Source organism: Arvicanthis niloticus, chromosome 28, assembly GCF_011762505.2.
Source record: "Arvicanthis niloticus isolate mArvNil1 chromosome 28, mArvNil1.pat.X, whole genome shotgun sequence".
NCBI lineage: Eukaryota > Metazoa > Chordata > Mammalia > Rodentia > Muridae > Arvicanthis > Arvicanthis niloticus.
In genome coordinates, this window is record NC_133436.1 from 15,514,716 (window position 1) to 15,528,860 (window position 14,145).

General features: G+C 45.1%; 1 protein-coding gene across 3 annotated transcripts in view; it reads right to left on the reverse strand.

Annotated features, from left to right (window-relative positions):
* Nucleotides 1-14,145, reverse strand: part of Akap12 (A-kinase anchoring protein 12) — a 90,723-nt gene that overhangs the window by 17,430 nt on the left and 59,148 nt on the right. The window contains exon 1 of one of the 3 annotated variants that reach the window (XM_076926779.1): nucleotides 8,323-8,522. The exons of the other annotated variants lie outside the window; for them this stretch is intronic. Within the exon in view, the coding sequence (XP_076782894.1) occupies nucleotides 8,323-8,347 (25 nt within the window). The 5' untranslated portion in view covers nucleotides 8,348-8,522. Of the gene's footprint in view, nucleotides 1-8,322; nucleotides 8,523-14,145 lie in introns of those variants that run through there. 3 annotated transcript variants of the gene reach the window in all.

Sequence of the window (14,145 nt, forward strand, 5' to 3'; positions counted from 1 at the left end):
CGTACAGTGGCGTTCATGTGTGTTCGTGCATACATAAAATGGAATTTTAAATTGCTAGGTGCAGTAGTGCTTGCCTTCAATCCCAGAATTTCGGAGGTGGAGGCAGGTAGGCTCTCTGAGAGTTCTAGGCCAGCCTCATCTACATAGCGAGAACGAAGCCAGGCAGTGGTGGCTCAAACCTTTAATCACAACACTAGGCAGAGGCAGGGAGATCTCTTGAGTTCGAGGCCAGCCTGGTCTACAGAGTGAGTTCCAGGATATCCAGGGCTACACAGAGGCAGAGCCCTTGAGAGTCGTGTATCTCATTCCACCCACTTTCTGCTGCTGTGCTGTTCCGGTGAGCCAGACCCCAGCCTTCTGATTGGCTTCTTTACATTTTGACTAAAACACTATTAATACACAGCCAGCTAATTAGTAATCGGGCTGGTCATGCTCATTAAAACCTCCAAATGGCGCCGGGCGGTAGTAGCGCACGCCTTTAATCCCAGCACTTGGGAGGCAGAGGCAGGCAGATTTCTGAGTTCGGGGCCAGCCTGGTCTACAGAGTGAGTTCCAGGACAGCCAGGGGTACACAGAGAAACCCTGTCTCGAAAAAACAAAAACAAAACAAAAAACAAACAAACAAACAAAAAAAGAAAGAAAGAAAGAAAAAGAAAAACACAAACAAAAAAAACAAAAAACAAACAAATGGCTTTGTTTTGTTTTCCAAAAACAAATGTGCTTATTGTTCTGTGTTGGCTTTGTTTTTGTTTTTTAAGCAGGGCCTCAAATATCTTGAGGTTAATATGAACTAGCTGTATAGCTGGATTTGTAATGCCCCTGCCTCCACATCCTAAGCGATGGAACTACAGGCACACACACCATACCCAAGTACTTAGCTCATTTTTCTGAATTCTAAAAGCCATCATCTATGGGTAATTGATAGAAACAAGGATTCCTGTTAAGACAATGTGCAGAGATGATCACTATTAATATTTATGGGCCTTTTGTTGTTGTTGTTTTTGATAAGTTGTTCGACGGTCTGCCAAACTGCGACATAATGGTTGCAATGAGTCACTTTTATGTGCCTCCCCCAGCATTCATTGGTCCTATCTTTTGTGGTCACACTGAGTCAGTGTGTCATTACCGAGTTTGAGCAGAAGAGAGCAGTATTGCCCAGCTGGCTCCTGTAGGTAGATAAGGTGCAAGACCAGAAGCCACAAGGACAGTCTGGAGCACTTTCACACTCACCAGAAGCCACAAGGGCAGTCTGGAGCACTTTCACACTCACCAGAAGCCACAGGGGCAGTCTGGAGCACTTTCACACTCACCAGAAGCCACAAGGGCAGTCTGGAGCACTTTCACACTCACCAGAAGCCACAGGGGCAGTTTGGAGCACTTTCACACTCACCAGAAGCCACAAGGGCAGTCTGGAGCACTTTCACACTCACCAGAAGCCACAAGGGCAGTCTGGAGCACTTTCAAACTGAGCAAAGTCCCAAGTTTCACTGGTGCCTTTAAATAAGAAAAAAACTGACTTCCAACATCAACCTTTCCAGAGTGTAAAGGAAAGCCTACGTCTCTCGAGTTGGCTCTCTTCTTACCTTTCTCTGTAGCAAACAAAACCTGCAGACCCCCATTTCCACCCATGTGAGCCTGCTGTGGCCTCAGGTTCTGTGGTTTTACTCCATTCTTTCTTACCCATCTCCTGCTTAAGCTTTCAATGGCCCACCTCGACTTGGAACACTCAAATTACTTACATTCCCCGAGTCCTTGCTGACTCCCAGACCAGACATCATTCCTATCCACCTACGGGCTGCCAGAACCTCTCTGACAGACAGGATGCATGCACAGATAATGCTTAGTAAACAGAGGCTTGTTTTTGTCAGGGTCCTATGTATCCAACTCCTCATGTAGCTGAGGTTAGCCTTGAACCACTGATTTTCTTGCCATGAGATCTAGCCTGAGAAGCTGTTGAATGCTTTAAAACAAAAAGAACATAAAAAAAAAAAAAAAAAAAAACAACCCAATGATGGTGTGTGTGTGTGTGTGTGTGTGTGTGTGTGTGTGTGTGTGTGTTAAGAAGACCTAAACCACCATGCTTCTAAAGGGAGGGAAGATGCCATAGGCCTTTAATCCCAGCAATCTAGAGGTAGAAGCAGATGGATCTATGAAAATTTAAGGCCAGCCTGGGCTACACTGTCCATTCCAGATCAGCCAAGGGTACACAGTGAGATCCTGTCCACGTCTGTCTGTCACACACATGCAAGAGCATATGTACAAACACACACACACACACACACACACACACACACACACACACACACACACGTGCGCGCATACACACATGATAGCACCTATGGGTGGGGCTGGCACTCCCACCATGATAAACTGTGTGCTGTTAATTGTGAACTTTTTTTTGGGGGGGGAGGGGGGTTCGAGACAGGGGACAGGGTTTCTCTGTATAGCCTTGGCCTTGACTGTCCTGGAACTCACTCTGTAAACCAGGCTGGCCTCGAACTCAGAAACCCGCCTGCCTCTGCCTCCCAAGTGCTGGGATTAAAGATGTGCGCCACCACTACCCGGCTAACTGTGAGCTTTTAAAAAAATAAAATATTTCTTAAAAAAAAAAATATTCACAGAGAAGCTTCCTGGGAAGAAAGGCCGCTGTTCACCTTTCAGACATGTCATCGCATCTCAAAATCTAATCTTTCCTTTTTTTTTTATTTGTGTGTTATGTATGGTAATCTTTCCCTTTTTTTTTTATTTGTGTGTTATGTATGGATGGACACATGAGTGCCACCAAGCATGTGTGGAGGGCAGAGGCCAGCTCTGTGCAGTGGGCACCTTCCTTCTACCTTTACACGGGTTCCAGGGATCAAGTACACATTATAACTGAATTGTGGAATCCGCCCTCTATTACTTTTAGCACATAGATCCTTTTGCTGTGTGTGGAGTTAGTGCAAGGGGTTGAGTCTGCACGACTTCCAGCTCCGGCAGAATCATCTGTCTTAGATTTGTCCCGCTACACAGAAAGTGGAAAAGCATAAAGGTCTCTGGAAGTAACAATGACTTGGGGGTACATTTCCTTGCCCCCTTAAAAGTCTATGCATCAATAATACAAGCAGTTGTAGACGAGGCGTTTCTCTCACTGTGTACAGTAACTATTCAGTACAGCCCCGGACAATCCTACCACCGTGAAGACAACTGCTGTTCACGCAGTACACCTTGAGTACTCAGAGGTCCAACGACACTCATTCATACTGGGGCTCAGACTCACCACGATGCAAATGAGGCTACTTACTAGAAAGGCCCAAGTAGATAGCAGCCGGCATCTTCACACCGACTCCCACCAGCCACCCATCGGCTCCCATCCCGAGGATGGGGTGGATAATCAACCAGACTTAGAGCAAAAGACCATTTGGGGAGAAAAGCTTCATCCAAACTGATTTTGCACTAACCTCTTTTCTTCATCACCACTCCTGAAGGACTGTACAACAGTGTAACAACTTTTACAGTGTGGTGCAACTATTTACAGTTAGTTGTTACAGTGTAACAACTATTTACAGGTGGTGCAAGGGCTCTGGGGTGTTTAAAGTGCAAATGGCACTGGCTGATTGAATAAAATCACTTTTTCTCTTGGAACTAATTCCCCACAGATGTTGAGAGACAACCACACTTAGGAGACTGAGATCACAATCACACACACACACACACACACACACACACACAATTTGGAAGCTTAAAAGAAAAAAAAAATAAAAGTGTTCTCCTGTACTTCACAAAAACATTAATATTTTAATCTAAACTCAGTCACCGAGTTTAGGTGACATCACTTTTTAAAAACAAATAAACAAAAAGGTGCAACACTACAAAAACTATAATATTCAATATCTAGGTTTAGAATAGCCAGTGCTCTCTGTCCCCAGGCACAGCTTACTGTGTGTGACATCTGGAACTGTTTAACTTTCCCCCACGAACTCCTGGAATCCTTCCAGGCATTCTCTGCATTCTGAACCCACCCCTTATATCAAAACACGCCCAACTCAACTCTGCTCTTTCCAAAGCTCAACTGCCATGAAACCGCCAGGCAGAAAAGCTGTTTAATGGGGCTTAACACAGAGATGTAAAAACCCAGGTCAGGACCACTGAGGTGTCATCATTACCATGTGGCTCTTTGGCCACCATGATGCAAGGTCACCCGATAGCATCATCTATGCCTTCAGAAAGAGATCCTTTATGAGGTGCTCTGAAGCTAGGTGTGGGCAACTTCCTTTGATGACAAGAGGAAGATCAGTGTTTTTCCCAGTTGTTAGGGATGAACAGTGGAGACTAAAGCACCAAAAATACAGAGTCAATGGCAGCAGAGGCCAGTCAAACATCTCAACTTTACTGTTCTGTCCTCAACAGAGACCAGAACCAACACATGGCACTGACACCAGCTGTGTGCAGGGTACTGCTCCCCCACCAATAATCTGCATAGAAAAGTGCATTATAAGCTCTCTACAATATGCAGAAATACTTCTGTGGCTTAGTTTTGTTTTGTTTTGTTTTTTATTAAATTTCACTGGCTCTTGCTCCCCACCCCCTTTTAAGGACATCACTGGCTCTTCCCCTCTCGCTCCGATTTAAAAAAAAAAAAAAAAAAAAAAAAAGACACACTTTGTAGCCCAGGTTAGCTTCAAACCAGAGTTAATCCTTCTGCCTCTGTTTCCCAAGTGCTGGATTTATAGGAGTGAGCCCCCACACTTGTATCCCCCGTTTACTTTGGAGATAAAAAAAAAAAAAAAAGGCTTTTGCTCAATTTACCAAGTAGAGATATTATGTTAACCTTAAAAAATGTTTGTGAATGAATGAAAATAGAAAAGATGCCTTAAAAAAAGAGATTTATTTTTAGTGATGTCATATGGGGATGTTAGTGTGCGGGCATGCAGATAAGTGCAGGTGCCCCACAAGGGCCAGAACGGAGCATCAGATTCCCTGGAGCTGAGGGTAAAGTCACCCGTGAGCTGACTGATGTGGGTGCTGGGATCACATCGCAGATCCTGCTCTTCACAGCTGAACCATCATCTCCCCCCAGCTCTGAAAGGTACTTCCTCTTAATTCAAAAAGTAGCTCTGGCTGGATGTGGTGGTACACATTCTTTAATCCCAGCACCAAGAGGGAATCTCTGTGAATTCAGTGCCAGCCTGCCTGATCTACATGTCATGTTCTAGGCCAGTCAGGGGGATACCCAGGGTGACAGTGAGATGGGTCGGAGGCTAAAGGAGCTTGCCCAACACTCCTAAGGACCCGAGCTGCAGAAAATGGACAAGGAAAATTGTCTTCCTACAACACACAGCAATACAAGCACACCATGGTGCGCATGCATGCATGCGTGCCCACACACATGCACCCAGGAACACACCCTAGTAATAAGTAAGATGCAAGTAGTAGCTCTGGGCTAGTAAGGATAGGAGAGTGCCCCTGCCAGTTGAGCATGAGAGCCCTGGTTGCCATCCCCAGCACTGCACAAGCTGGGTGTGGTAGCAGTGGTCTGTAAGCCTAGCATTGGAAAGGAGACACAGAAGGACCAGAAAAGGAAGGTATGGAAAGGATGATCCTTGGGAGAGTTTGAAGCAGCTTCGGCTAAGTGAGACCCTGTCCTTTGCTGTCACAGTACCACTGTGCATCAGGGAAGGGGACCCTCTCTCACCATCATGTTGTAAACTATTTTCTAGCTTCTATGCCTAGTTAATGCTAATGGGATCTTAGAATGGTGATCCAGTGTACCAAATCCATGCACCAACATGCCTGACCTCTTTCTTGTGTGGTTTCTGATTACTAGCAAAATGTACATCAGATCCTAATTCAGCTTGTACTGTCTGAACCTCATGTGTCTGTGCGAGCATCTTTAAGATTGTTTTCCTGCTTTTAGAGGTAAAAACATAATTCAAAGTAGTTGCTGTACACACACCATCAACTTGCCCGAGTTTAAGAAGCTAAAGCACCAGGCTCCTCCTCAAATGCTACAGAAACTCTCTTCTCTCTTATTTAAACAAGGAGTTCAGAAGCCTTCGCTGCTTTTTAAGATTCTGAACAACTGTTTGTTTGAGTCAGGGTTTCTCTGTGTAGCCTTGGCTATGTAATCATAGAACTAGCTGTAAACATCAGGCTGGCCTCAAACTCAGAGATCTGCCTGCCTTGGCCTCCTGAGTGCTGAGATCAAAGGCTCACACCACCATGCCCGGCTCTGACCAACTTCTTAACAACTACTGAGAATACATTAATACATCTTCCTTAATCAGTTTAACTTATAAAAACCCGGCAACACAAAGACACTGAGATGTCCTTTGAAGAAGTCTGCTTGCCCTGTACTTTTTAGAGACAAGGTCTCAGGAATCCCAGCCAGGCTTTGAACTCCTGATCCTCCTTCCCAATGGTTAGATGGCAGGTCTGTGATTCTATGCCTAGCTCAAACTCAGCAAGCATTTTACCAGATGAGTTATATCTAACCCCCTGCCATGAAAGATTTCGTGTTCTCTATTTCTTTCTTTTGAGACAGAGTTTTCCCACCTCACACCAGCCTTCTTGGAGCTCTCTATTATAGACTAGACTGGTCCTGAACCCACAGAGTGCAGCTAGCCTCTTCCCCGAGTTCTGGAACCAAATCCATGCCCCAACTTGCCTGAATTCTTTTTTTTTGTGCAGTTTCTGATTAGTAGCAAAAAGTGCAAACCCACGCAACACTGTCCACATTGTGAAGTGTAATCTGGAAAGCAATAAGGCACTTGATAGTACCTTAAAAATTGAATGATCTTCTAAATAATATTCTGCCTGTGGCTCCACTGGGATTACCGGCTGGAACCCCCTCCTTCCCACAAGAAACTGAGCATGTGACAAACCAATAAAATATGGAATATACAACACCTTATACACACAAAAAAATGCCAGAAGAAAGGGAGGTCTTGGAGGAGCATTCAAAGCATTGCTTATTCATGTAGACACCCTGACTCGGGGGGCTGGAGAGGGGGTGCAGCTTAAGAGGATAGACAACTCTTCCAGAGACCAGAAATTCAGTTCCCACAATCCAAGCGCCTGTAACTATAGGCTCTAGAATCCACCATCTCTGGCTTTGGAGGGCACCTGCACTCACATGCGTATAGGCACACACAGACTGACTGACTGGCACATACATATGCACATGATTACAAACAAATCTTAAACAAAACACCTAACGACTTGGGAGAAGAATGCTATTCATTTTTTTTTTAAACGTTTTTAATTTCTAGGCTTCCTAAATTTCCACCCTGGCCAGCGGTAGAAAGACAACTGACCTTACAGACGGGACAGAATATGAGGGAGCCCTCGGTGAAAACAAGCTGAACTATAGGAAGTGAGAGATATTTTTAGCTCTGCTAAACTTTTCAAGTCATTTAAGATTCCACAGGGAGACATGGCTTTGGGGGAGCAAAGAGACAAGTCCTGGAAAATCTGTGCCCCATTTTGAGACAACAGATTTGTCAGCATTGGTCTCAAATATTTAAATCAGAGCCATTTTTATAAATGTAAGTTAGCAAGTAGAGTTTCATTTTCTGAGGGAGTAAAAGGGAAAGCAAACATAAACACACAGTCTCCTAAACAGCCCAGCCTTCAGAGAACTAGCTAAGACTATCAAATACCAAGTTAGTGGATTTGCAAATGCATTCTGAAAGCCTGGGTAGGCAGCCCACTTTCTAGAGATTACATTACAACCCACACGAGTAGATTCCTAGAAAACAAGCATAGAAAAAAAAATGTATATATTTTTTACTAACACTTAAATGGTGTTTCTTGCTGTACTTTTAGTAACTATGGCTTTACTAATATCAACCTCATATGCCAGAACTAAACTAAAATATTAGTCTTATACATGATCTCACTCAGCGTTCTCATTACTCAACATTCTTGTTACCGTGCTCTAGGAAGCGTCAAATGCTTGCAATTTCTCAGACATAGGAACTTTTAAAATTAGACTAGAGCAGATTATCCACACCGAATCTGACGCTGATTCAATTCAGCTAGCTGCTGTGGCTCCGCTCAACAACACAGCCCCCACTTCCCCAAGGGGAAAGGATATAGTTCCCAACCAGATGCATTGTCCCGTGAGCGAGCGCTTCCAGGAAGATTTTGGTTTAAATAAAAATAAAACGTGCGGTTCATTGGTTCATGAGGGACTATGGAATGCTCTCCTGGGGAATGTGCAGGGAGAGATAATTGAAAGCCAATAAAATTCCAGGCACGCTGCGGCTCACCTCTTGAGACTCTTCTTCCAGAGTCACATCAGCAGGAAGAAAAAGTCACCAAGTGAAAGTGAAGTCTTACCTGTGATGGTAATTGTCCCCAGCATACTTAATAATAGTCTTCGGCCTCCTACGGTAGGTAGGAAGTCTCCTTCTCCTCTGTCTCCTTGCTGCTAACCCAGTGAATTGTTGATGAGATCGGAAGGAACGCAGTCCTAACTACCCTCAGAGCATCAAGAAGTCTCTCCAGCCCTAGAGGTGCAGCAATGCGCACAGAAGAAGCGCTTCTCCTGCTAATTATAGGACGGCCCCGCCCACGCCCCAGGCCCCGCCCACAGCCAGCCAGCCCACACCTCTGTCCGGACTTGGCTTCACCACCGTGGCAGTCACGTGCCCCACTTTACAGGGTTGGTCTCTGTGCCTGGTCTGTAGCGACCCAGGGGGAAGTTTTTAAGTCTCTGGGGTGAGCCAGACCGGAGCATCAGTATCCGATCCAAGCGGTGACTTCATCTCTGGCACCGACTACTGCATCTCAAACTTTTAAAATTATGTAAAGGCAATAACTGCATAGATATTAAATTCTCCGATTTTTAACGCCAGTGTTCTGTGTCCTTCGGTTGGTTTAAGGGTGGATGAGGTGTAAACTAGCATTTCATTTTTAAAGCCCATGGTATTTTACATGTTGCCAACCGTTTCCTACACACCGGCCAGTGTAAAGACCCATAACTCTCTGAAGTCCTGTTTCCCAGGCCTTTTGCGAAGGGTTGTCACAAAGCGAACTGTCTTCAACACCTAGCCAAGGTAACTTTTTTAAAAAGCAGAAATATCTGACCCTTGAGTCTCTCCTCTTTTCGTGGTAGTAATGAGCTAAACATTTGGTTGAGACTTCACCAACGTTCTCCTGCAAATAAAAATTTAGGCAGCCCCCGATATTTCTTTTCCGTTAATCTTGAGATTGTTTCTCTCCAAAGACATGAGTGATAAATGAGCTGGGTCTTCTGTTAAGATAGGTCCATTAGGCACCAGCCTGTTGCTGCAAACGACCTCTCCCCACTCCAAAATAAAAGGTTTTATTATTGCTCTTCTCTTCAGACCTGAAGGCCTTGTTCATGACTTCTTAGGGAATTGGACATCGAGATTGGTGTGGAGAAGAGTGGGCAAAGAAAAGCTACACAAAAAGTAGATTAAAAAAAAAAAAAAAATCTAAGATTTTGGTCAGGCATTGACAATGGTTGCTGCTTCTAGCCACCAGGGGGCGGGACGCACCACATTCCGGCCCAGAAAGAGAGAAGAAAGGGCTAACTCCTCCCTGGCAATCAGAGAATGTTACACAGATCAGCTTTATACAGATTGGGCTTTCCAGCCAACACCCAACCTGGCTGTGAGTCTAGGTAAGCCAGACAATAGGTCTTATCCTGATTGGTTAAGGTCTGGGAGCAGACATTTGCCCTCTGCGTTCCCAGTAGGTGGAGTTTCAGACAGCCCAGCTTTCTTTCTTCCCACCGTCTATTCCGGCTGTGTAGATCATGGATAAGAAGCCCCTAGATCAGCATCAGTGGTCCACATTTAACTAGATACTTCCCCAGAGTGTCCCAGGACCCCTGAAGCCCCGGGGACCTAAGAATACAGAATCATCGCTCCCCAGCACTCAGTTGTGCACAGCACATGGCTCTCACTCCTCTGTGGATTCGGATTTACATAACTGCATCACCGTCACCTTCCCTTCTGAGTCCAAATTCTAACGACAGCGATGACACCTTGATAGCTAAGGGGAAAAGTCACCAGATACGAAGTTCAGACACAGAACACTCTTTTTTAAAAAGGCTAAAGCGCCAGGCAGTGGTGGTGCACGCCTTTGATCCCAGCACTTGGGAGGCAGAGGCAGGCGGATTTCTGAGTTCGAGGCCAGCCTGGTCTACAGAGTGAGTTCCAGGACAGCCAGGGCTACACAGCGAAATCCTGTCTCAAAAAAACCAAAAAAAAGGCTAAGGCAAATTCTTTGCTTTCATGACGCAGGTGACATTACACTCTTGAAAGATACATACTTCATAGAAGGCTGCTAAGGCTTGGAGGCAGAGCAACAGATGCTGTGTTTTAGGGGCTGACACTCCCAGCACACAGTTCTCTGGGATCACTGTCTTCCTGAGCCATGAAGGCCAAGGAGTATATATCGTGGCTGCCAGCAAGTTCCTCTGGGGCTGGCCTTAAAAATGGAAAACCATCAATCAGGACAAACGCAGAAGGAAAGGTCAGACAGAAGGGTCACTGCAAATGCAGGCGACTTTCTTTTGCCATCTCCTCCTTTCTACTCCTATCAAATGAGAAATTTTAGAGCCAGGCATCACGACCCACAGCAAAAACGACCAGATGATATACACCCATCACTTGGTGGAAGATGGGGGAGAGGGGATGTTTTCTTAAATCTGCACGATTCAATCAACAAATGTTTGCCAAGGTCATGCTCCTGTTTTGTTGTGTTGAAACCCACTGGGGGCCAGTCAGATACTATGGCCTTAGAACTTAGAGTCGTGAGTGGCGATCATCCTGGGGGGGACCAGGATAGAGTTGGCCTATGAAAAGAATGGGGACTCCCCAATGTTGGACACAAGCAACATTCTGGGGCGATGCCTGTAACGTGTGACTTGGGGACTCATGGGTGGGTTTCCTATAGCTACTGTTACCCACAGTTCATGTTTGGAGGTCCAGGACAGCAAAGGAGACATAGAGATGCTATCCAGAGGAGAGTTACAGAAATGACCCACGCACGAGGAAGGGCTATCTAAGATAAATGTTAATAAACTGGTGAAAAGATGTTCAACACCATTATCCATTATAAATATGCAAATTAAAACCTCTTCACACCCACCAGGATGCTAAAAACCAAATGACAACAGTGACCATGAAGAAGCTGCCGCTGGCAGCAAGGGAAACTGATATGGAAAGTGCCTGGGACTTCCCCAAAGCCCAACACAGCTGCCAGATGTCCCAGCAACAAACATACACCCAAGAGCAATGAGAACACACACTCAGAGGACAACCTGCACAGGACCACTGTTGTGATGTTACGTACAAAGTTTAAAGATAGTGCCTTTAAAAACAACTTTAGTGTGCCCGCCAACTGACACAGGGTTAAACAAGTATAGTGGATCTGTGTAAGGAAACCATGATTAAAATGGAGTTTGTGGGGGCTGGAGGGCTGTCTGAGAGCTTAAGAGCACTGGCTGCTCTTGCAGAGGACCCAGGTTCAGTTCTCACACCCCATGAGGCTGCTCACAACTGTCTCTAACTCCAGTTCCAGAGGACCCGATAGATGTCCTCTTCAGGCCTCTGAAGACATCAGGCACACACAAACACACACCCACACAAACATACAAACAGGTATATAGGCAGGCCAAACACCTATACATATAGAATAAAACTCAAAAATTTAAAAATGATGAAGGTAGTCAGAACTGGTGGCTTACACCTGTAAATCCCAGGACCCAGAAGGCTGAGGCAGGAGGATTGCCATCTTTGAGGCCAGCCTAGGCTATATATCAAATACTAGCCCAACCCAAGACTATTTAACAAGACCAAATCTCAACCCTGACCCACAAAAAGCTACGATAATAGAATTTTGTCACAATGGGGGAAAATGACACACAGACATAACACAGCTGAAGAAAACTAGAGTGAGCAGAGGCGGATCACACACGGAAAGGGAAATGCTTGCCGTAAGCCTGTGGCATGCTGAGAAATCTTGTTCTAGGGGCAGTCAGTCCTTTCTAGTATCAACTGTGGACTTTGTGTTCTAGGACACACTTCTGCCCGGGAGCAGAGAGCGGTTCCCTAGATCCTTTGGGGTACAGGAATATTGCCTGGTGGCCAGGCATCTTTGGCCTCTGTTTATACATCACTGTCTTGCACTGGATGATGTACACCGCAAGGGACCACCGACAACTGCATAATGAATACATGGTGACCTTTGTTGGTTTATTGTTTGTTCTGAGATAATGTTTTATATATATCCTAGGCTGGCCTTGAATTCCTTATTTTTCCATCTCTGTTCCCAAGTGCTAGAATTAACACACATGCACTACTATATCTGGCTGTTTGTATGTTTGTTTGCTTTGTTTTGAGACAGGGTCTTACTGTGTATAACCCAGGTTAGCCTCAAATCTCAACTTTCCTGTCTGCATGTTCAAAAAGTATCCTAGCCTAGCAAGCACACAAGCACAAGCACGCACAGAGAGAGAGAGAGAGAGAGAGAGAGAGAGAGAGAGAGAGAGAGAGAGAGAGAGGCAGACAGACAGACGGACAGACAGACAGACAGACAGACAGAATTATTTGATCCTAGGCATTGGTTGATTAGATGTGGAATCTACAGCTCCAGAGGATGCACTATGTATATCTAATATTAGACTGGGTCTCTCTGTAGCCCTGGCTGTCCTGGAACTTGTTCTGTAGGCCAGGGTGGCCTAGAACTCAGGGATCTGTCTGTCTCTACTTCTTGAGTGCAAGGATTAAAGGCTATACTGAATATCTGAAAGAATACTGGCTGTAGCAGAATATTTCCCCCCACTACATTTTACAATAAACTCAGTAATTTGGGAGGAGCTAATGTGGGAGGAGTAAGAAGAGGAAGAGGAGAAGTATGAGGAGCTAGGGGATGAAGGAGAAGGCAAGATGTAGCAGCCATGGAGAGCTATGAATGCATCAAGAACAGTCCTGGGTAACAAATTTTATCTATGGTTAGGTATTGGGCAGCAACTCTAATTGTGTGGGCAAATTGTTAATTGAGCATTTTTTTTAAATCTTTAAATGTATTTCTTTATTTTATTTATATGATGAGTACACTGTAGCTGTCTTCAGACAGACCAGAAGAGGGCATCAGATCCCATTACAGATGGTTGTGAGCCACCATGTGGTTGCTGGGAATTGAACTCAGGACCTCTGGAAGAGCAGTCAGTGCTCTTAACCACCGAGCCATCTCTCCAGTCCGAGCATTTTTAAATATATAAAGCCATTGGATAATAATTAAGCTTTAGAGTCTCATTTCTACCAAGGTACCGCATGGATGGCGGGTATTGTCTGGGGTTCAGCCAAGCTTTGTGAAGACAGCATGGTAGATTGGCAGAGCCAGGGCCAGTGCTTTTAGCCAGTCTGAGCTAAGCAGTGGCTTGACCTCAGGCCTTGTCTAGTCAGGAACATGGCGGCCCCATAAGAACAAGCCAGATTGGGCCATGCCGTTTTAAATATTAACCCCAACAACTGGCGAGTTATTGACAGGATAGCTGGTTCTTCTGGGCTCTGAGTATTTAGGTTTCTGCCTTATGTAGCAAGAGAACTAGCTAATTGAATTTTATGGTCCGGATGCATTGGATATGTTAACACAGATATGGTTATTTAAGTTTTAAAAATCCAAATAAATAATCTGGAGAGCATGAAATTTTAAAACACTTCGAAAGCATGGAGGAAAGTGAAGAGTAAAAACCAATTAAAGGAGGGCTGGAGGATGGGTCAGTGGTTGAGTGCTGGCCGCTCCCTCAGAGGACCTGAGCTTTGTCACCGACTCCCACATCAGACAGCTAACAAGACACCTGTCACTCACACAGATCTACTTGTCTCTGCCTCCTGAATGCTGGGATTGAAGGTGGAAACCAACCCCATACCTGTTTAGTTAGAGTAAAACTGGAAAATAAATGGTGTATTTTTGATGGAGTCCCAAAGGCTGTGTAGCATGTGTCTTTAGAAATTATTCGTTTAGTGTGACTTGTGTTTTGTATGTGCACCTACCTGTGTGTGAGCACACTTATGTGTGTGTATGTTGAGGTCAGAGGTCAGTGTCTGCTGTCTTCACTGTTCTCCACTTTATGAGACAGGGCCTCTCAGTGACCTAGGAGCCTGTCATTTCAGCTAGACTGTC